The sequence below is a fragment of the Simochromis diagramma genome, unplaced genomic scaffold (genome assembly GCF_900408965.1).
Source record: "Simochromis diagramma unplaced genomic scaffold, fSimDia1.1 OVJJ01000361.1, whole genome shotgun sequence".
Classification (NCBI taxonomy): Eukaryota; Metazoa; Chordata; class Actinopteri; order Cichliformes; family Cichlidae; genus Simochromis; species Simochromis diagramma.
Window position 1 is genome coordinate 15,344,905 of NW_024386860.1, and position 24,957 is coordinate 15,369,861.

Consider the following 24,957-nt stretch of genomic DNA (forward strand, 5'->3'; position numbering starts at 1 on the left):
TTTCTCCTCTATCGCCACAGGAAATGTCAGGGGAGTCGGGAGAGGTTGGGGTACAAACAGAGGAAAGAAAAGAGGCTGTGTCCTGTCTCGAAGGGTCACGGCTTCTTTCCCCATCTGCCTTTCGCTCAATTCTCTTTATCATTGTTGCCTTCACCACTCTCAGCCTCTCAGATTCTCCCTCTTTAATTGTGTCCTTTACTCGATTGCTCCCTTTTAATGTTATCTCTTTCCTCTCACCTTCACACGCCCCTCTATCTACCCCCGTCTGTCATTCGTCCCTCCTTCTTTCACACACTTTGTCTCCCATTGTTTTGGTCTCACAGGTTGCTTACTTTTCTCATTTCACTTTTTATTTCACTTATTTTTCTCTCGCTCCAACTCAATCTTTTTGTGTCTTCAGCCCTTTTGTTTCTTCTCCCCTTCTTTTACCTGGCCCTCAATATTTATCTCTCTCTTTCTCTCCCACATACCCTGCCCGGCTCGCCCTTACCAACTTTAGATTGATCACAGTCATTACCTCCATTAATGAGATGGGATTGAGTTCTTAACTGGGCCTTGCACAGCCAGTTAGGTCACACTGACTGGGGATATGGATTACAAGAGGCTTCCTGGAGAGCAGGGCGTCCTAGGCCAGCCAAAGTACACTTTAATCACCTGGTCCTCGAACAGCAAATGGCTCTTTAATGACACCGTGGTAGATGAGTTCACCCCAACACAAGGGCAAATACATGCATGACTTAACATGGGATGGGCTCACCAACCAGCTTCTATAGGAAGCAGATGAAGAAGAACCTCACAGATTTCCTTTGCATTTTTATCAAAAGTTAATGGTTGAATATATCCACGAGCTATAATTCACACAGCTAAGTAAAATTTAATGTATCGATGGATTTGATTAAGTAGGCTTAGCATAAAGACTGGAAGCAGGTGGAAACTTCTATCATCTGTGCAAATTAAAAAATATGCCTAACAACACCTTTGAAGCTCACTAGAAATGAGCCAACCCAAAGCTTTCAATCCTAAATGAGATATTAGGTTTCCCCAGGTATGGCCACTCGAGTATATTGGTGTATGTTTTAGCAGTGTTTTCATTTTCTATGGAGAAAATAACATTGTATGTGATTTATGTACTTGAAAACACATCGCTCTTATTTTGAAAGTTCAGTTGCTGCTAAGTAGATAGCCCTGGCCAATAATATCTTGTGTTACTCTACCAATTGTTGTGGTAGCATTAACCTGGGGCTGCACTCCAGAGCCGCTGTTCCTAAAGGAAGCTTGCATGTAGTAAAGTGTAGTCTCTCTAAGTGGAGGTCCATACCAGCCAGAACCTGCACCAGGTGGAAAACCACTGACTGAGCTACACGTTGCTTCAGAGCAGAACCAGGACTATAACAATTCACAATGCTGGAAGTGAAGTTCATCTGCAGGATTAAACACTCACTTGAGAAGCAAGCGATACTGACCTTTCACACAAAGCACTTGGCAAGTAAAATATTTGCTGAGGAGAAGCTTGTGAAGAGAAACACAAACAATATACATCTGTGGAAATCGCTGAGCATCCTCACCTCATGAGGAAGTTTTGGCTTTACTTTTTCTCCTACATCTGAACAACCCCCTAGTGGTTCTTTAATGTGGTGTTTACTGATGTTAGCAAGCTGACACTCACCATTCACTACCTCATAATACTGGAACTCTATAAAGGAGCGCTTTATCTTGTGGAAGCTAATTATTTCCCTCTGCTTGAAGCCGCTGTTTTAAACTATACCAAACAGATCTGTCTCTTTACCAACTTCACAAAGAGAACTGGTTGATGTCTCTCTGAGGTATCAAAACACAAGGATGTTGCCAAAATGTTGAAGTTTTGTTCAACAAAAGCACCCTGCAAAGCTGTTCATTAGCCTGTCAGTTTTCTGACTGATACAGACATTTATTCTCCTACGATGATGTTACTTCTGATACACGAAGGACAGAAAATCCCCAGTATAGACCCGAGTATCTCAGATTCTGGTGGTGCATCTAGTTCAGCTCTCTAATTGTGAGAACCCCTGCCAAAATCAGTTAAATGATAACTCACAGGCATAGAATTGCTGGCTCGCAAGAATACTAAAACCTTTACGTGAACTTGTTTTGAAACTGCACTCAGACTGCTCACCACGCCATTGAAAATCTGCCCAGAGAAGCAGGTGTGATGGCAGACTTTTGGTAGCTGGTGAGTGCAGCAAGGCTGCCTGAGTTAATCGCTGTGATTTCAGGTTGTTTTGACGCTTGGCAAACCCAAGCGGACTGGGAGAAAGTGGTGGGTAATTGCAGGGGGCAAAGAGGTCGCTTTTCTGCTCTGCTTGTGGCATAAACATTACTTATCTGGACTGGGAGGGTCAGCCATATCATAAATAGTTAACTAATTAATTATTGTTCTTGTAGTAATAGTTTGACGGGATGCGATGTAAAGCCACATTCATGCTGAAAATTGCTGTTAAACCAGTTGAAGTTCCTCGTGTTTAATTTAGCAGCGGATGCCCTTACTCGCACTACTCCAAAGGGATTGTTTTGTCTCCTCCCAAGATCGACTTTTTCTTCTTTGACAAATTAATTACTTCTTTAGGTATGGTGGTGTTTTGACTGTGCTGTGATTGACAGGACTGGGTAGATTTTCTTGCTTCAACTGAAAATAGGATATAAGTTACACACAGCTAATTGGTGAAGTTATTTCCCCCTATCAAGTTGAATTTAAATTTTTAAGTAAATGTTTAAGTCATGTTTATAACTGCAGAACCTGGAAATTATAGTCTTTTAATACCAGATGTTCGTCCTTAAATCATTCTGCAGGCATCCAAAGCGTCTACTGACATAACAGAAGAGGTTAGATATCCTCACGTGCACACTGTGCCATGCTCAAAAATGTGAAGTTAGTATAGTCGGTAAGCAATAGACTCTAACCAGGGTATCTATTGAGATCTGAGAGGACAGATCAGATAAAAGAACTGCAGCAACACAAAAGTGATTAAACTGCTGAAAATCAGCAGCTTAAGTCAGTATCACTTAGCTATAATTAATCAATGGCACTTTTATCATTTAAACTTTATTCATGAAAAAAATTGTATATTAATTTATAAGTATTGGTTGTATAAGACTCTTATCTGATGTCTGTTATGATGTTAAATATGTTTAAAATACGATGTACACATGTTTAACAAACATGTGGTGGCAGCACGGTGGTTAGCATTGCTGCTAACGATGAAAGAAGGTTGTGGGTTTGAATCCACCTTTTGGCTGTGGCCTCTCGTTGTGAAGTTTGCATATTCTTCCCATGCATGTGTGGGTTCTCTCTGGGCTTCCTCCAACAGTTAGTGGGGTCGGATTATAAATTACCTGTAGGTGTGAATGGTTGTCTGTCTCCATGTGCTCCATGTACAGGACGATCTTCATGTGTTTTAATGTTTTGTTATTTTGACACAAAGGCATCTGGTGTGATGCTAACATCTCTGATGAAGTCTCACAAGTGTCAGCTTTCTTTTTGTAGATATAGAAAATCGATATGTAATCATAAATGATCAGAATTATAATATTTCTGGCTGTCTGAGGCTAAATTTCTCCAATTCAATTCAAATCGAATCGTGGATTATATCGAATCGGGACCTTGTGAATCGGAATCAAATCGATTCTAGAAATCAGTGACGACACCCAGCCCTACGTGCCAGTGATACAAATCACATGATTGTGCACCTGGAAACTGATTCATGTTGAGTTTAACTTTCACTCGTTGCTTTCTTTCCGTTTACTAACTGGTTGGCTGGTTTTTAACTACTCATGTGATGTCGTGATAATGGTCTCAGAATTCCGTGACACAGAACTTTGACTAAACACTCGACTAACAGTATTATTTGATGCCCATGCAGTGAGAACAGGCTCGAATGGAATTCTTATTCTTTCTTAACAGCTCTGATCAAAGACATACTACAAAATGAAATTCATAAAATAATTTGATTATACAAAATTAAATAGAAATAAAAAAGTAAAATTCTTATAATTTAATTGTTAATGCTGTGATGGGTTGGGTGTACCAATGATAGCAGCTCAACCCGTCACCCATCCTCCTGAGACCCTGAATTGGATTAGAGGTTCACAGAAATTAATGGATAGATATTTGTTAACAGCGAAAGCTGCTAGCGATGCGCATCTAAATGATGTTCTGCGTGGCTTTTTGGAAAACACTGTTTTAAAAATGAGTGACTGCTTTGAATTTTGCGGGGTCTTATTTATACGCGAAGGAGTCTGAAGAGTGTGAGATTGATAAGCAGATTGGTTCTGAGTTGTTAGCGGCTCGGTTAGACTGCCGGGGTAAAGAATAAATCCAGTCTCAGGCAAAGCTTTTAGTTTCAGTGTCAATCTGTCAGTCACGAGCTGATCAAAACCAAAGAATGAGATCAAAGGTCTGAGCAGCTGTAATGAGTTTCAAACAGTGTACGGCTTCAGAGCAGACGCCCGAGAAAAAATAGCTTCAATGTGTTCTCATCTCACGGCGTCAAATACCGCCCCGGCATGTGACTGAAGATTGCCCTGTCATTTGTTGGTTCTCTTTAGGCGCTGAAAGCTGCTTGGCTGTGTGTGGTTCAGGTTGAAATGTGATCTTTTATGACATTAAATCTGCTCAGTGGAAAAATAACATGTTTACCCACGGTGCACTGTTGTGCAGGAACAATGCTAAGAAGACGCAAGCAGCTTTTACAGAATGGCAGGATTTGGCACCATGGAAACAAGAACGCGCCAATAGTTTTCGTAGGATACTGAAATGGCGTGGAAGTTGAACACCAGCAGAAAATGGCTGACTGGGATGCTACACTAAGCATTTTTCCTTGTAAAATAGGAAAGATGATTTCTAAAGCTCTGAATCCAGAAACATAAAATTAACTTTCCTACTTTTTTTTTTTCCTTCCTTCAGCAAGATCAACAACAATCTTATAAATTCTAAAATCCCCTATTTTGCTCTAAATCCCCTCATTTTGTTCATTTTTCTGTAAAATTAGGAGGAAATGCAACACAGCATTGTAAAATTAGAGGCTTTTCTCTGCACAGTGTTCAGTTGGTGTGCAAAAACCCTGTTAGTAAGGTAATGAGGTCAGGTGCTTCAGGATTGAGCGGATTCTCAGATGCTTTCCTGCAAAAGTGTTCCAGGCATGTTCAAGGAGAAGAAGAAAAGCCTTCAGGCAGCAAACACCCCAAGGACTACACATCCCAGCAAGAGCTGAGAGATGTGGCTCAGGGGAAGGAAATATTGGCCACTTTGCTTTGCTGGCTGCCACTTTGGACAACTGTGAAAATGTGGAGAAAAGTGGTTGGATGAAGCATTTATTTAAAAAAAAAAAAAAATCACAATTTTAAAAATAGACATTCCTTGTGGCTGTGGAGAAGTAGATTCATGGAGTGGTCTGTGTTTTTGTTGGTGGTTCAGAGAAGACAGACATGCTGCATGAATACAGTCAATGCCAGGAAAATTAGTGCGGTTTCCAATCAATACTTTAATGGACAGTGTAATGTCTAAAATTTACAGTTAGAAACCATTCAGCACTCACTAATTATACGCAGTATTCACCTGATGCAATCATTTTAGATGTAAAGCATATAAAGCTCTGTTGCTGGAGGTCTGCTGCTTTCAACTCTGATATATTTTGTAACCTTTGGCTTAAGCGATCTCAGTCACGATGTACGTTCGGAGGGTTTTGTGGCGCCAACTGGCGACATCTCCACTGGGATAAATAAGAACCATATATAATGGCCCACAAAAATAGCATGACATAATTCACTATTGATTTGCTCTCCTGGCTGGCTGATCTTCATTTTGTGACACTGGAGTGCGGGGAACTGTGAGGCATTGGCATCGATCAGACGGAGCCGCCGAGGCAAAATTTCATTTTCGCAGATGTGGCAGCAGTCTTCTGTATTCCATACTGTGACACGTGGTGTTGTTTTAGGAGTCAAATATATTGATCTGCTGCTGTGTTTGTTCCTAAAAATATCAGAGATGTCTTTCAGCAGCCTCTTTGTACACGTTAATGTGATCTCTCATACAAATAGCAGATTAGAGGTGCGACTGCTTGCATAGTTTGTTTCGTATTTATGTGCCTGATCTGGCATGTAATCAGTAATCGCCTGAACAACTCATCTTGGAGCAATTTTAACACCTTAGATAGAAATCAGATCTTCTTGCCTTTGGTCTAGAAAGTCATGTGTGTTCTTTTGAGTCTGATTGTACGGCTTGAATCAGTTTTTGTGCCGATGAAGTAAACATTTTATTTTAAACTTTAATACTTTCTTTTGCTTTAGTCTTCATTTTATACTTAAGTTTTTCCATGTTCAGAAGAATGTGGTATATTTACAGTGTTGGGCTGTACTAATATATAGCAATAAAATTTATATTCCTGGTTACTGAGCTTAGAGACTGTGGTGGAGGTGTGGTCCCTGGCTCAGCTGCAGGGGAGGGGTGGTACAGAGACCTTAAGCGGGCGGTGCCGGGAAGGCAGATGAGGCCACAGGTGGTGACGATCTGGTTAATGAGATGTCTCTTTCCTTATAGTGAAGCTGGAGACTGGAGCAGGAGATGTGTGTGCTGAGACAAGCTGCGAACAGAGAGGCTCAACCTGTGAAAGTGCTATTAAAAACCCATAATCGTAACAGTGTGTTGGGTCCGTCTTTACAGAGACTAAGCTAAAAACAACCAGAAGAGCTGACTGTGTAAATCAGAGACATCAAACTTAGTCCTTCAGAGCTCAATTCACTCCTTTGAAAATTTTTAATCTAGTCTGTATATCACTTTATGTTTTGGTCCCCCTAATTGTAAGCACACCCTGTATATGAAAAATGGATATCAGTTCCACATGTAAAGAGTGAAATCATTTGGCAGCAGTGGATAACTACTGTGTTTGCAAAAAGAATGATCATAAAGAAGTCTACGGCTCCTTTGATCTGTAACCTCAGTAAACACTTGATCGTCTTTTGTTCTCGTTGATTCTTCATCATGTAAACATGATAATGACGTTGCTCATCGACAGGCAAATCTTCTGATTAGCAAAGCAGCACCTCTCCTCAGTCGGATCCTGTTCCGTACTCCTGATGCCTTGTTTTAACAAGCTAAGATAGCAATAGCAAAAAAAACATCAGCTCAAAGTTTCAAAAATGTAACAGAGCAAAACAGTGTGCGACAGCATGGTTGCCAAATCCATCTTTTATATGCAGTCTGTTGTTGTAGACATCAGCAATATCTACCACAAAAAGGGAAAGGTGATTTCAAGAGGTTCCTAGACGCTTGTCCAAAAATTTGGGTTATTACCTCAAAATAGTGTTAGGGTTGGTCTGAAAGTTTCTCACTCCAAATGCTAAGAAAGTAACACAAAATCCACAAAAAAATAAATAAAATTTGCAATAATCCCACATTTTGACCAAAAAAAAGAAAAGAGAGAAACAAGAACAAATGTTTAGTGTTGGAAATAAGCTTCGATTGAGAAACAATATTCAGTCCTGAAAGAGTGATGTATTTTCTATGACACATCTCTGTTTTGCAGGAACACAATCTGAGCCATCATATTGATGTTCGAGGTTTTGAAAAAACTGACTACAGCACAATATGAGATTCAGCTCAGATAAAGCGATGGAGCAAAAAGGCAGTTAAAATTTTATGAGCAGTCTATTTTAGTGGCAGAAGGCTGCATGGTACATATAATCTATGTAATCAAAGGTCTTTTTTTTTTTTTTAAATGAAATGTACCACACAGAGTTGTCATGTTCAGGCCTGTGAAACAAACTGTGTAAAACTTTCAGACACACATGCAAGAACAAAATGAAAAGATTCTCTGGTTTGCTTTACACCTGGATGGATGGATGCATTTGGTTTAATAAATGACCCAGGAGTAATATCCAGGCTGGTGTGTTGTGAGTTGGCTGTATGGTAGCCAACTTGTATAATTGTAATGAGAACGCATTATCATTATTTTGCTTGACTGAATGATATAATGGCTAAACAACTTTAGGACTTCAGTTGCGTTTACTCTTTCGATAAAGTTAAAGCAAGTCAACAAATGTCTGTGCCTTCATGTGATTTTTATTTCCCACTGTGGCCTTTAGTGAAACTGAGGTTGACACCCCTTGTAAACTGTTACACATTCCCTCAGCTATGAAGTTCACATCTTGTCACTTTCATTCATCAGTTAAAATCTCTTTTTGTTTTATCCTTCAGGGCACTATTTGTGTTATCATGTCAGAGTCTCCAGTGAGTGTGATGGTGTTTTTCTGAGAGAAACACTAGAACAAGTGACAAGAGCAAGTCTGATGGCTGCCATTTGAAACTCTTGCACTTGCGTTCTGTGTGTTACTGGATGGTGATGCACATGCATCAACTTTTTGCATCAACAAGTATTTGGAAGTGCACATTTCCATTCTGTTTCATGACAGATGTCTCGAAACCGAGCAGGGTTTATGTTGCCAAAGTCATGTTGCCACGTTTATCTGCAGTATATGTTTAAGGCTGTTGCTTTCGGTGCAGTTTGTTTCTCCAAGTTTTAGCAACAAAACATGTTGTGTTTTGTAGCTTCTCAACCGCTCCGTATGTGCTGATTTTGCAAAATGACGTCTGTCTGCTCCCAAACAACGAACATGTCTGGATGGAAAAGCTTTTGGATGTTTGTTTTTCAAGCATCCGCTTGTATATAGTTTGTACCGTTCAGCTTTGTTTATATAATTAATAGAAAAAAATAACTTGATCTGAATCCAGCCATCATAAGCCATCATTTCCAAATCTCGGCTTTCATGAATTGAATATACTTTGAGGTTTTAGAACTAAAAGCTGGCATGCCCCAAAAACAGACCATGTTGGAGTCTTGAGCTGGCAAAGCAGGAGCAAGTAGGGGGAAGAAGCTGGAGTAACTGGTGGAGAGTGGACGGGCACATGAACGGTGTTGTTTTGGTGTGAGACTGGAGCGGGCAGTGAGCTGTGAAGAAGGACGGAGCCAAGTTACAACTAAGAAAATCTTTATAAAAGGGCCAGGAGTTGCTACCACACCGGTGATGCAAACAGTTTGGCAGGAAGTGAGTGAAAGGAATATAAACACTGCAGCTTGATGAGTACTTGATTGAAGCCATGTGCGGCAGTCCTGGTGCCGGTGGGAGAAAGCCACACCCAGGGCTGCACACAAACACTAGCCTACCTTCTCAGATTGTGCATCCTTGATTCCTTTCCTCACCTCATCTCCATGTGTGTTAGTCCTTCTCATCAAAGACTCAGTAGTGGAAGAGATGCAAGGAGAGAGGAGTCGAGCTTTAACACGTTTAACAAAACGAATTGTGCTTAGCTTCAGAGACATCATTTTAAAGTGATTCAGGTGAATCTATTAAATATGACGTGCGGCTCATCTACACCATCTACCACTGCGAGTAGCACTGTTCATGTCTGAATATAATTAGGCCTGCCATGAATGAAATCCACAGCGTGGCTAATTGTGACAAGAAGATTGAGCTGTGATAAATTCATGTTCTTAATTTATAAAACACACATATGGCCTAGACACACAAACAGTGAAGGGCAGACTGTTTGATTACACAGCTGATCATCTTAAATACCTGAAACAGCTCATGAATACATATCTGCAGAGTCCCCCTCTCACCGTGGTTTTTAGATGCAGCTTTTTCCATTTGCAATATGATACAGATGTCTTGCCTTCAAGTATCAGTCAATACTAGTGCTGAACTAGTTCCAGTTTAATGAGTTATGAAATATTGTTAGGAGTTAGGAGATACTCTAACAATGTATCCCTAGTTTGTGTATATTGTGCAAAGGGTGTTATCCTTAAGGATGGCACACTGAGACTGATTTCTGGCTGGACACGGCACGCAAGAGGATAGAGAAAAGAAACAAAGCTCATGAACATAGAAAAGGAGAAGAGCGAGAGACAGAGGCAAAAAAAGTAGGGCAGCACTGCAGGCATGGGCTGCATAGCAGTGTACAGCAGTACCTCTTTTACTTTAGATCAATATTTCATGTTATGTTCTTTAATAAAGCAAACAAATAAATATAGAAATGATCCTGTGAAGTCTCAATAAAAACACATTAAGCCACCTGTTGGGTGAACACCACATGAATAAAACATTTCTGTCCGTGAATGATGGATGGAGCAATATGATTCAAACCACAGACATTTCTTTGTGTGATTTATTTCTCCCTACAGATGGCCTCCCTGGAACAGCGCCCCTGGCGCTTTCCCCCGTGCTCAGAACAGCACAACCCCTGGCATCCTTGGCGACCCCTACCACGCCGTCGCCAGCACCTGTGGCCTCGCTGACAGTGCCGAGCAGCACGGCGGCCGCAGCCCCAGAGACTACCTCAGCTGCTGGGGGAGACGAGGGGCACTCGAAGCTAGATTCCCCGTCAGAACCCGACCTCCCGGAGCCCGATGCCGAACCCGAAGCGGAGACAGACGCAGAAACGGAGGAGGAGAAAGCTCGCCGTCTTCTCTACTGCTCCCTCTGCAAAGTGGCAGTCAACTCCGCGTCACAGCTGGAGGCTCACAATAGCGGTGAGAGACGTGTGCCAAGATTTGCCACAAACGTGGAGAGTTTGAGTGGATGACAGACCTTTTTTTTTTTCCCCCAAACTTGAAACAAAACAACAAAAGTAAGGTTGGCTCTGCTGTACGAATGAGGTGTTTACCTGCTGGTTGTGTTTTTCTCAGTGAACACGGACTCTGCATGATTGTTTCATTCCATGTTGTGAAATTTCCATGACAGCATCTGTGTTGAAATAATTTTTTCAGTGAGTCAGTGCTTTTTGTGGGGAAGGTTGTTATCTGCTGGGTTCCTTCAGTGTTCAAGCGTTTGTTTGTCGTTATTGTAGAGTTATCTCCGCTGTCTTCAGCAATCATTCCGGGGCTTGAAAAAACACAATTCTTCAATTATCCTTCGGTAGTTTCCATAGGAACCTTTTATCAAACTTTAATCAGGTATTGTGAGACATCCTTGCTTTTGAAAACAAAGCAGTCATTGTTTCAAACTAATTTCTCATACTGCATTCACACACAAACACAACACAGACACAACACAGGGAAATGACAGTACACAGAGTCATCTTTGCTTTCAGTCTGAGGTTGTTCCTCTGCTTCTGCCTGCGATATCTTTGTTTTAAACATTGACTTTTTCATTAAAGTTTCAACAACATAAAACAGTCAAATAAAGATTTCTAAACAGTTTCTCCACCATGAAAAACACCGAACACTTACTGAAATACTCATCGGGCAGCTGGATTTCACAAGTGACCACAAAGCTCTACACGAATTCCCACAAATCAAGCTTCTTCATTACAGAGTATTTGGTCATCTCATAAACATTCGACCAGCTTTGCAGCCCATTGTTGTCAACAGTATTTTTAAGCAGTTGTAAAAGCTAAAATATTCCGTTTGCTTTTGATTAAGGAAAAGTCCGTCTTTGGGTTCAGTGCTTGAGTTCAATTAACAGTGACAGTTATGCATAAACTTGGATCTCCTTCTTTTAGCTCTTCAACCTGCTGGATTACACCACGGAGCTACAAGAGCTGGACCTAAATATATCTGGATTAAACGAATGGCTTTCAAATAGCGGTTGCATCGTTTGCCAGAAGTTTGCCCAAAAATCATTTCAATTTGAAATGTAGTGATTTCCTGCTGAATAATGAACAGCTTAACATGCTAATTTACTGCATAAGTGCCCCATATTAGTGACATCTGTGTCGGTGACTTGAGCTTCTGTTTGAGTGAAACTGAACAAGTTCAGAAGAGTTTTTGGTTGAACCAGTGAACCAGTCTTGGCCCTTGTAGCTAAGTGCTCGGGGAGGTATCGTTCCAGGGAGTGACGTACAACCGGGCCCTTACTCTCTAGCCCTGAGGAGTATTTGGTCAAAAGGTCAACTTTCAGTGAGTTTAATAGGACTGTTCACTTACTTTGATCTGTGACATAAGGATAATATAAAAGTTGACCCCTTTTCCTCAGGTGGCCTCTGTTGAGTCAGATTCATGTACTGACCAAACTGCTTCCTGTTTGAACCTGCAGGTACGAAGCACAAGACGATGCTCGAGGCCAGGAGCGGCGTGGGTTCCATCAAGTCTTTTCCTCGAGCAGGAGTCAAAAGCAAACTGGCTACATCCTCCAAATCATCCACAGGCCTGCAGAACAAAACGTTTTACTGTGAGACATGTGACGTGCACGTCAACTCAGAGACTCAGCTAAAACAGGTGAGAGATATAAACGGAGCCCGAGACACTCGCTCAGTAGTAAACTGGAAAATGGATTTCTGTGTAAAATTGATCACAAGATCTTATTAAACAAGCAAAGCCGGATACGGATTAGACTGACATAAAATCAAAATTTTTGTAATAATATGGCATTTTACTCATCATGTTCATCGTGCATTATAAATATCAAAGAAAATTAAAAGTCATCAACGTCTTTTTTTTATTATTCAGTGAATCATTTGGCTTTTGAGGGAGCAGTCTCGAAATATTCTAATTTGTGAAAGGATTGATTTTATTTCCATATCTGTCAAACACATTCCCTGCATTTGGAAATGGAAATAAAACCCAGTGCATGGCATATAATAGCTAAATGAAACTTAGCTTCATATTTTCATTGCTATTATTAAAAAAAAAGGTCTGTTTGGAGGTTTACCACTTTCTTTAATGCCATTGTGACTTTATTAGATCAGACTGGGGGAGGATATATAATAAGTTAAAGTAAAAACAATATGTTTGATTGAATAAATGTGTATCCAAATGAGTCATTTCACAGTTTAGGGGAAAGGAGGATGGCTAGACTGGAAAACTGACACAAACATTAGAACTTGTAAGTGCAATTTTTCTATGACTGCCTTTCACTAAGGGTACCACAGTGGTATTGTGGTTAGTGTCAGTGGTTTGACTCTCCTCATCAGTTTGTTGTGCGTAGCTTCCATTTTCTCCTTGTGCCTACAGTGTCGTATGGACTGTTGAAGCTCTGAAACACAGAATGCAGATAACACAAACAAAAACCAAACTACTTTCAGCTGAAAAAAGGTCAAAGACACAACACAAGAGCAGAAAATCCTGGAAGATAAACACAAGAACTCAGATTATAAATAGTAAGCAAGGTAGCATGGAGAAGCATTCGCAGACAGCTCGACAAGGACAAAAGGAAACAAGGCTTTACATACAGTACACAGCAGACTGATTACTTATGAGAAACAGGAGGGAGAGGAAAACAGGTGATCACAATTAACAACAGGATAAAACAGTCAGGGAATCAGTGGAAGACAGAAAGGAAGCAAAAGTGACACAGGACATGAAGGAAAACAGGAACCAACCAAAGGAGACACGAATACCAACTCTAAACAAAGATATACGAGGACGGGAAACAAACACAGTACAAACACATCTCATAAACACAGTATGAGAGGGAGAAACTCTGGGAAAACTGCGACTACAAAATAATTACCATTGGCATCTCAGTCTTAAGAAACCGAGATGGTTGTTGGGCCTTGACACCATCTGCTACTGCACTGCAGGCTGACGCATGAAGTCTGTGTTACAGTTGGTGCAAATCAATTGGGAGGTCCTGGTTTCGGTGGTTGCCACAGGGCGCGTCCTCTCTGCAGTGACCTGACCTCTCCAAAGATCACCAGGCAGCGGAAGAGCTTTTCCTTTGTCCTTCTCCTTAAAACATAGCGTGGGATGACTGACTTTTTATGGTGCTCTGAGCTAGCTGTCCACAGCTAGCTTCTTATCCTCCATGTGACAAACATACCCCAACCAACGCAGGCAGCGTTGGTTCAACAAGCAGAATGTGCTTGGCTGTTTCAGGGTGTCTTGGTGTGAAATGCAGTCCTGTCATCTACCAATCTTAAACCTGAATATATTAAATAACAAATCCTTGTTTGGTTAATTGGTGATCTTTAACTTGGCCGCAGGTGTGAGTGTCTGTTTTTCAGTGCCATCTGAGACTGCAGATGAAGGCAGGAAAGCACAGTACACTACATTATTATTTTAAACATATTACTATAAAACTTGCATTTACCTGCAGCTGCTGGGAGAGCAAATTCATCCTCGTCTCGAGATATGAACCTGCCGCTTATGGATGTTTCTTTCAGTTGAGGATTATTTTATTATTATTCTGTGATGTTTGAATGTCTGAATCTGAAAAATGGTATTTTGTTCCTCTTTGAAAACGAACTTTATATAAGGTCATGTACGAGTCAGACTGGATTTTAAGAGCAACTAGTAATGAGTTTTACCTTTATTCCTGTTGGATATCTGTCTGAGGTCTTTATGAATGCAGAAATCCTTAAATTTTTTTTAAAAAAAAAGCTGGTTAAAGTGTGCGGTCAAGGAGTTGCCTGTTTTAATTTTAGATTAAGTGAGGTACGATAAGAGGTGACAAAGATGCAACTGTGACTGAAATAGCTTCGTGTGTATCTTTATAGCTCCTGCGGGATGCTGTGCAAATCTTCTTTTCTTGTAGTGCTGATCATTCTGTCATGTGGGGAACGTCTTCTACAGTAGCTGAAGACCACTCTGTTTAGTCTGAGCTAACCTCGAGTTCTCTCCCTGAAGACAGACGGGATTTGTATGAATTTTTCATGCGAGGACTTTTGCTGAGTACTTCTGAACAGCAGCAATTCTCTGTGAAAAGAATCCAGCATGAAACATTTTAGTTAGAGCTGAAAGCAGAAGAAAAGTATGATTGTTAAGCCCACTGCAAGGACTTGTGAAATTTAGACACAGCCAGAAATTTTCCTTTTGTTGTCAGCATGTACCCACTCTGAATTTGCTGGCTTTTAGGTCAGACTGTAATTCTCTGTCTTCTGTTTTATTGGTTTATTCAGATCTGGCCCGATGCTCCAAGGGTTTCAAAATGAATTGTATTTAACAATGGGATATACTGTGGCATTTAGTAAAAAGCTCTGCAGTGTAACTTGCAGCGATAGAAGTGCAGACATTTTCACCACAGGTGTGAAAACCATAAAGCTGTAAGATCTTTTGCCATGAGTCAAGAGGTATGTTTTTGGTTATTTGTACCTCCTTTTCTGTTCCCCGAGTGATGCCTCCCAATCTATTTTCATTTGACTGTTTCTGTACAAGTACAAACCGTGTTCACATTAACAGATTGGTGCACACATTCAAAACACTTTACCACATTTGCACATTTTATTGCTGCAGTACTGCAGTTTTAGGGTAAGAGGCTGTCTCAGACAGATTGTTATGAAACTGAATGTGGATATTTTTCAGTAGAGCATGAAGAGGACTCCCTGCTCTGTGTGTTGGAGGTGGTTTAATGATTAAGTCAGAAAAACAAATGACTTAATAGTCATTTTAATATTGGAATAACCGCAGTAAAAGGACAGCATTAAAGTGTGACTCGTTTTGAATCTGTCTCTCATTTCCAGCACATCAGCAGCCGGCGTCATAAAGACCGAGCAGCAGGTAAACCAGCCAAACCGAAATATAGCCCCTACAGCAAACCACAGAAAGGCCAGACCAAGCAGCCGGTGAGTCACTGCACACCTCGGTTATCTTATCAGCAACACGGGTCCAGACTGCTGCGTTACAAAGCAGGATTTAGCCAGATTTAGCCCTGGGTTTTTTAGCAGAGATACACCAATTTCAATTTTCTGGGCCGATCCTAATTTTAGGAAATATAACTTACAGCATACACCTTTCTTTTCTTTGTGGGAATTTCTAATTTATATTCACAGTAAAACACTAATCATGTGATAACATATCAGTTTTCCTCCATTTGTGCTCCAGGTTAGAGGAACTTTTATCATTTTTACTCAAACAAATCTCGGTATAAACTGATTCTGGTTAATAGTCAGAGCAGAAAAGAAGTAACTGCAACTAACTGATCTAACATGCTTTACATGTTTGTCTCGTAATGCTACTCTGTGGTGGTGTTACTGACTGATAAGAGTTACAGCTGATAAATGGTGAATAACACTTACTGTACCTGAAATTACTGGAATACAAATAAAGGAAGTCTTCTACAAGCAGACGCAGGTCGAGCTGTAGAAACTGAATGTTTCTGCCTTGACGTTAACAGACTATTATGTATTACATGTGTTTTATGGAATATCTGTGTGCCATTCATTTTTTTTTTGTATCGATTTAGGTGTTTACATGGCACATTACTACCAAGCGTAACAATGGCAGGTTGCAGCAATCAAAGCTCAGCTTATAGACCGATACATGTGACCCTGACCAACCGAGCTTTGTGTTAACAACCCAGTTTGAGATTGTGGTTGCCACAACAGCGGTTATCAGCTTGCTTTGTTAATCCACCTTAAAAAAGTTGTGCTTGTCGTGTCATTTCAGTCTCTGTAAAAATGGACTGAAGTGTTGCTTGCTTTGGACATAGAGGAACAAGTGATGCAGATCTTTAAATATATATATTAGGGGTGCAACGATACACAAAATTCACGGTTCGGTTCGATACTTTGGTGTCACGGTTCGATATTTTTTCGATACAAAAAAAATGTTCATGCCTTTTTAATTTGTCATTTATTCTAAATATATTATTATAAATATATATTTTAACTCAAAAGTACAGTTTTTAAATTTAATGTTGCTGAAACAACAAAGTAATAAAAAAAATAAATCTATCTGATCGAGGAATCACTCATCTTTGGAAAAGAGAGTTTATTACAGAGAAATGGCTCTTTCCAAAATAAAAGCTATACTATACGCTTCTTCTGGGCTATATTCTCAGCAGCATATTAAACATATCAGGTCCCCATAAGGAGAATCATGTGCTAACGGCTGTCTAAATGACTCGGGTAAAGTTTGTAGCATGTGTGCTTGTTGTTTTTGTCTGCTTCCACTTGTCTTTGCACTAGGATGATGTTGGGGTAAATGTGCAGTCATATTCATTGTGTTCCCACTAGTGCTGTCAGCGTTAATCTCGTTGAAATGACGTCAACGCCACAACACGGCAAATCTCCGTTAACCCCCTGTGCGTGGGGCTGGACGGCCAACACCTTAACAAGCTAACTGCGCTAACACACTAGTTCCCACACATGTAATTGAGCATTAACTTAACTTCTGTCTCGCTAGCTTGCCCTGCGCTCAGTGAATCTGCGTTCGACTACTCCGCCTAGGCTGCACTGTCGAGCGCAGATCCACTGAGCGCTCAACACAGACAGCATCGTCAGAAGGAAGAGCGCAGGGCAAGCCAGCGAGACAGAAGTTAAGCTCTCCTTGCAACATGGCAAATTGAACCTCCCCCACCCTCATTCAGATCTGGCGTTTGGAATTATTTTGGTTTTCATGTGACGTATGACTCTGAAGGTAAGCGAGTCATGGACTAAAGTAAAACAGTATGTTGGATGTGCCACGCAATGCTCAATTACATGGGTGGGAACTAGTGTGTTAGCGCAGTTAGCTCGTTAACGTGTTGGCCGTCCAGCCCCAGGCACGGGGCTATCAGGGTAGCTCGTTAAAGGAGATTGCCGTGTTGTGGCGTTAACATCATTTCAACGAGATTTACGCTGACAGCACTAGTGGGAACACAACAAATATGACTGCACATTTACACCGACATCATCCTAGTGCAAAGACAAGTGGAAGCAGACAAAAACAACAAACACGCATGCTACAAACTTTACCCGAGTCATTTAGACAGCCGTTAGCACATGATTCTCCTTATGGGGACCTGATATGTTTAATATTGTGGCGAGCTCAGACAAGGAGGAGACGGAGGTGTCGTTTGGTCTTGCTTCCCGTGAGCTAGCCAGGGAGCACAGCCATTTATTGACATCTGCAGAAGAACACTGCCGCTAGCTAACTGCTCAGCGCAGCAACCGCACAGCAACAACAACAACACACAGGGCACCCTCTGACCCCGGAAGGACACACCGTCGCAGCGAGAGAGTGTCACCTGTCACTATGGCAACATAAACAAAACATAACTGTACAAACAGAACCGAACAGCCCTGACCCGCTATAATATGCTGCTGAGAATATAGCCCAGAAGAAGCCTATAGTATTGCTTTTATTTTGGAAAGAGACATTTCTCTGTAATAAACTCTCTTTTCCAAAGATGAGTGATTCCTCAATCAGAGACAGGGCTCGCAAAATCGCTAGCCCGACGTCCTGGAGCTAGCGATTTTTCCAGTCGGGCTACCAAAATCTATCTCTGCCCTGCCCGTCGGGCTATTGTAGGAAGGAAAAATATATGTCAATGCTTTTGCATTCTTTCGGAAATGTAGCTGGGTAATTATGTCATTGGCATCGATGAGCCACTGTCAATATGTGACATATTGAAATCGCGTTTGAATTCGCGCTTGGTTTTTTGCTTTCACTTTGCAATCGCGGAACTGTGTATAGAGAGCGACAGCACTGATTGGTGAGTGATGATAATTTGCGCACCAATTCCTCTGACATCGTCTTATCAATCGTTAGCTTACTATGCAAACATGACAAGTGAAATCTCCCGCAGCAAGCTTAAACATGTGAGAGGTTGATCGCGCAGAGAATCGCTGAGCTTATGTGAGTGAGCGTGTAAAAGCATTTCAGTTCTGCTGAGCCAAATAAGACAGGTCAGGGTGAAGAAGTGACAGCCAAAGAAAAGCTTACCACAAAACGGAGAAGTTATGACAAATCAGACTATAAGGCAAAAAGAAAGTGCAGCTTTATGGTTTCATGGACAAAAGAATTTCTGTGGCTGCAATATGACGAGCTATATAACCGGGGCTGCACATAAGTGGTCCGCAGGTGCGCATTCGCTGTCAAAATAAAAAACGCGCACAAGATAAGAAGTTGCAACGGGTGTTTGCGTAGATAAGATTTTCAGGAGGAAGACAGACATTTGTTTAGAACTCTTAAAGATGTTGAAGAAGCTCCTTTAAGCAATTACTGTGATGTTCCTCCACCTCCAAAGAAATGTCAGAAGGAGTCCGAACCACAAAAGAAGCGCGTATTCTCGGAAAAGTGGTTGCAGGAGGTGAGCTGGCTTCAAACAAATGATGAACGCACAGAGATGTGGTGCGGAATGTGCCGTGAAAATCCCACTCTAGCGGACAAAAACAGTGCTTTTTATATGGACGCAAACGCGCGTTGCAACTTCTTATCTGGTGCGCGTCTTTTATTTTGACAGCGAATGCGCACATGCGGACCACTTATGTGCACCCGTGTAAATAACATAATGTTCTGCCGGGTGTGTTGTTGGTTTTCTCTCGATTTCTGAGTCCACAAGCGCCTTTGTTACTGGGACCAGTCATTTTAAGAAAGGCCCCCATTAGAACCCATGAGAAATGCAAGAAATGCATTATTGCTCAGTCTGCAATATCTTTCCCAGAACAAACACCAATTGCAAATAACATACTAAAAATAAACCTGAAAAATCTGTTTAGAACAGCATACTATGTTGCAAAGAGTGAACTACCACTGGCAAAATTTAGCAGTCTTTGCAAACGTCAAAAAGCAAATGGCCTCGATCTTGGTTCCACTTGTCTCTTACCCGTGACTTCAGTGGAAATTTCAAATTCAGGATCTGACACAGACTGATTCATGTCCTACACAGTTCTTACAAGTTCATAGAAATTTCTGTTCAATTAGAACCAAGTATTTGAGTTGATGATTGTAATTTTTATACAATGTTGTAATTTGTTTTTCAACAATTTTTTGATTAATGTTTTGTTTCCTTTACAATATTATACTTTAAAGTATAATATTGTAAAGGAAACAAAACATCAATCAAAAAATTGCTCTATTTTTTATTCGGGCTAGATGTATATATGTATATAGATGTGTATATAGATGTGTATATAGTGTGTCAATCGAGTCGTGCTGGCAGAAAATGGTTAATCCTGTGAATTCACAAGTTAATATATGGATTTTGCCACTGTCAGTGCTGCTGTTTATTTCTGATACATGATAGCTGCATATTAAAGGTGTGAAAGCTACACAGTGCGTTCAGGTCTGACGCCCTCCTTTAGCCCAATGACAAAGGTGTCAAAACACTTCATCTAGTTTTTCACAAGATTAAAGTGAAATAAATGTTATTGACTGAATGTTCTCTGCAACAAATAATAGACTAATTGATTTTTCTAATCTGTGCTCTGGTGGCTGCGACTTCAGCAGCATAGAACAGACGTGGCAGCAGATTGGGAATTTTCTGCATCACCAACCGAATGCATGCAAATTCCAGACAGTTTGTGCTGCTCAGATTTTACTGCATGGCTTTATTTAGCAGTGTTACTAACGGCAGCCCATCAAGCTCCCTGTAAAATAAAAAAAGAAACATATCGCACAAAACTATGAGCAGAACCCGCTCTTGACCATGTCACATGCTTAACATAGGTCACCATGGCGACCTAGCCAGGCAAATAAATAAAGCTGTTATCGTGAAATCTCTGGCTTTAGGCTCAGCACACCTTACTACCCCATTAATCTCCAACTAACCCCTCGGGGTATGTTGATCCTGCTTTGTTAGAAAGGCCATCGGTATCAACACAACAGGCAAAGTGACTCCCAGCTAATGGGCTCCTGGAAGACCGACTCATCAACCCACGAGCAGCACTTTGTAGATCCTTTGTCTTTCTCTCCTTTTCTAACCTCTTCCAGGTGCTGCAGCTTCTTGTTGTCGTACTTTGTTTTTGTGGGAAAGAACAGAAAACAAACCAACACTCAGAATTTCTTTGTTTGTCAGCACAAAATCCTGCGCATCTCTACTAAAGTGTTTTTGATTAAGCACGCTCAGTCCACTCGACGGTTCCTGTTTCAGTAAAATGTCAGCTCTCATAACAGGATCACCCCTTATCCAGCTTTTATTAAAAACCTGTGACAGTGTGCGATGCCATTTAATTTGAAAACTTGATATTTTATTGACAAAAATGGCACGGCTGAAGGCTTTTCTGAGCCAGCGTGCTGGAGGTGGAAGGCAGGCTCGCGTTGAACGCTGTTTAGACTTGATTGTAAATGTCAGTTTTAACTTATTTGGAGTGCCCCAGACTGTGGTCTTCAGCATCACAGCAGTTCATATTAGAGTCAGGCAAGCTGACAAACCGCAGAGTAAGAGAAATGCACTGAAAAGAAAACTTTCAAATACTTTCTTGAGGTCATTGTTTAACTTTCTGGCATTTTGTAGAAAACTCGATCTCTCTCGCACTCCCAGCGAGTTGAGACAACTGCTAAAGGATTTTTGAGTGTCATATGACACATGATTAGCAGCATGCAATAATGAGCCCTATGGAATCAAAGTGGGGAAGATAAAGGACAGCCGAACTTTTCATCTTACAAAAGAGGCACCAGAAAAGCGCATTCATCACACCCACTGTTTGCTGAGACGAAGCATGGGGGTTACCAGTGTGGGGGAAATGACTTTTTCTGAAACCCATCATTGACTGAGTTAACGGAGAGGAGCTTCTCTGATGAGCACAGAGTAAAGAATGCATCCCACAGGGCTTCGGTGCCTGAATCAGTGATTGATAATCCATGACAAGTGCTGCCATACTGGTGCCATGAGAATACTGATACAGAAGATTAAGCCAGATAACTTTGGTGACCTTTAAACCCTTTTTTTAGGCTTTTCTTGGAGGTCAGACACTGTTTGTGTCCCTGTCACATCATGAGTTTTATATTGTCTTTAATTCCATTTTTTTAGTCATTTTCCTTCTGTTAAAACTGTGAGAGTATATTATTAAAGCAGTTATCTCATTTTTGGACATAATCTCGATTATACGAAACGCTGCCACTGAATTATTCTCATTATTAGGTCTGCAGAACTGGTTAGTAAGCTGAATAGGTTGAGTTGATGATAACACGGCTCAACAATATTGGACACACTCTCATCTCAGCTGTGGCAAATGCCAAAACTGTTTCAATTAGCAGCTGATTTCTGACACCTGTTTGATGCCCCATTGAAGTCTCTTGCCTCATCTCACAGCCTTAGCAATGCTGTCAGTTTTCTGCATATATGCGTTTTATTTACTACAGTTAAGTTTATCCCAGTTTAGAGTTTGAGTATGTTGCAGACACCACAGCACATCATCTGCCTCCGTCTCACCCACTCTTTTTGTTGCCTGCCCCTCTGCTTGTTCTCCATCGCTGTAGCTCCATGACCCTTCCTTGCTCCATAATTAATGTCCTTTGCCCAACATACTTGCTCTCCCTGCTCAGTATCTGCTCAGACCATCTCAGCTTTGCCTCTCTAACTTTAAATCCAAACCGCTCGACCTGAGCTGCCCCTCCTGATACTCTCATTTCTGAAAATCCTGTCTCTCCTTGTCGTTCAAACTAGAATCTTAGCATCTTCAACTCCAGCTACTTCAGCTCTGCCTCCTGGCAGCAGAGCAGCGGATTTTACAAAGGAAGATAAAACTGGAATATTAGAAAAATATAAAGAGCTTAAACACAGGATACAGACTGAAAGTAGCACAGCGGCTGTAGAGAGAACAGCGGTGTGAGCGTGTGAGAGGAAAAGCACTGCACATTTAGTTTATTTAGCCTGTTGCTGTATGAATGTGTGAGACCTTTAAACAGTTTGGTCAGTGATACTGGAGGAGCTCTATTAGCTTAATAACGTTTACCCCATTCTAAGCCACAAAAGAAATCCAGCATAAATGCAGAATGTGGAAGTTATTAATATCACAACTCTATCATTAAACTTTGGGAGAATCTGATGAATTAATATTGAATATTTCATTATATAATTAGACTTTAGTCAATGTGCAAATTCAGGAGGTGCAAATAGATGTCCGGCTTTAGGATCATGTTCATGCTTATCCAACAAAAAATAGTTTCCAGCCAACAGAGGAAAAAATATCAAGGAATAAATTTTTACTTTTTTTCATCTGGGAAAAAAAACGTCCACTATCCATGCAGAGATCTGAGAATTGATGCTATTTTCTGGAGAACTGATTAGTCAATAGGTCATGATTTCATATCTATTGATCACTAATCTGGAATGTAACTTGGGGCTGGAACCCCCTTCTATTACAGGAAATCCCACGTTAACCCTGAAGTTACCTGGAGAAGATAAAATCCTGTTTCATAATAAAGGCCTCTGGTCTCACAACCAACCTGTAAACAAAAACAGAAACTTAAGCAGGAAAAAGTAAATTTAATATGTTCAGTGAGCAAATACAAAGAGTTTCTGATGTGGTATGCAGGACCTGTTTTAATTATCCAGCAGTTGAATAAAATGTTTGAACGTTGTAAAATGTGGGTCCAAGCAGACAGAGCAGGATTGGTAGTTTGTCTAATTTACAAACAGCAAAACTTGTCTTGATTTTAGCAGTTTAATTTAGATTTATGCTCCTGTCCTGGACACCTATTTGCTCTAACTTTAGATCACATTCAATAACCAAAAGCCATCTTGTTTTTTTAAAATGAAAGAATATTGCATTCTTGTATCGATGTGAAAACGTAACATACTAGGAATTGTATCCTGCCTGGTTTAGAGTATACGTTTACTTTGTGTGACAGCTTTGCAGAGATGTCTTGATTGTACCGTTCCCTTGCTCTCTCTATCCTGTGCACATATAAGGCTGTATTAACTGTTTTTTCCCCTGTCTCCACCAGATAAAATTGATTTTGGGGAAGGAGCGCCAGTGTCACCCTCTGACCACACAGATCATACCTGCTCACCTGGCGGCAGTGGCAGCAGCTGCCGCAGCCATCGGCAACTCTTTCACGCACCGCACGAACAGCGCCACTAATCACACCCCGACCCCTGCGCTCTTTCAGACACAAACCCTGCCTGCTGCACTGCTCCGCCCAGCCCCCGGGCCTGTCAGGACCTCCCATCCACAAGTCCTATTTGCCCCTTATTGACCCGTTCGACCCAGCTGGAGCTACTCTGCCTCTGCTCAAGGAACTGACCATACGGGTCACCCAGACCAGACCAGGAGTGCTTTCGGCAAACGTACTCCTTCTATGCATCCAGAATACTGAACATCATCGTGTCATTATCGGACCTGTACTGTTTCTCACCTCTCCTCATGTGGATTAACCTCCATTCAGAGCATCGGGTGCTTTCTCATGCTGGATTTATTTCTCTAATCTCACTGGACTTTACATGCTTTCTGTGCCATCCTGCTGCCCATGGCTCATGCCTAGACCCCGGACTTGAACCTACATTGTACCGCAATAATATATAAGACTAACCCCGTGAACTATGCAGTGTCATTATTTCATGAAGCGAGGCGCTGTTTGAGCTAAAATATGGTGGGGATATGCTTTCTGTAAAGATGCAGCGTGGCACTTAGATCACTGCTTTGGTGGAGGATTACTGTCACTCATAATTTAAAAGGTTGTTACAAATTGTAGGAGTGAGCAAAGCCCTCCTCTGTTCCTGTATGCACTTTAAGCCCCTCCTCCGTTGATGTCTACATTAGATGGTTAGACTATGTTAGATGGTTAGTATATGTTGTACTGTGTGTTTTTTGTATCCGTTCTTGCATAAGTGTGTGTGTGTGTGTGTGTGTGTGTGTGTGTGTGTGTGTGTGTGTGTGTGTGTGTGTGTGTGTGTGTGTGAGAGTGAGAGAGTGAGAGAGAGAGAAAGCTTTCCATCCACCATAAGCCATCCCAGTCGATATCCAGCACACGTTGTCACTGACCATGTCTCGGGCCAGAGGGACCACAAAGGCTTGTCTGTGTTAACTGTCAATGTGTAAAAGGTGAACAGTTTAAAATAAAAGAGCCCTAATTTGTTAATGCTGGTGGCCATGACCAATTCATTGGATAAAATCACAGTTACAGTCATAGTATTCATATGAGCTTACAACATTGAGTTACATCAGCAAGTTCTGAATAATTCTTAACAATATTTGATCAACCAGTGTACAGCTGTGTAATTTCAATAATATTCATCCAGTTTTCAAACATTTCTACAGAACACCACTAAAGTGAAAAGAAGATTATTTCCATGTGCAATAATTTATATGTGCTGCTATGGCTCTGTTCTGAGACCTTCCAGGCC

General features: G+C 41.1%; 1 protein-coding gene across 1 annotated transcript in view; it reads left to right on the forward strand.

Moving 5' to 3' along the window:
* znf385d (zinc finger protein 385D) overlaps positions 1-24,692 on the forward strand; it is a 92,426-nt gene extending 67,734 nt beyond the window's left edge. Inside the window, exons 5-8 of the mRNA XM_040030747.1 lie at positions 10,212-10,559; positions 12,064-12,245; positions 15,428-15,529; positions 23,559-24,692. Coding sequence (XP_039886681.1) covers positions 10,212-10,559; positions 12,064-12,245; positions 15,428-15,529; positions 23,559-23,810 — 884 coding nt within the window. The 3' untranslated portion in view covers positions 23,811-24,692. The remainder of the gene's footprint in view (positions 1-10,211; positions 10,560-12,063; positions 12,246-15,427; positions 15,530-23,558) is intronic.
* The last annotated feature ends 265 nt before the right edge of the window (positions 24,693-24,957 follow it).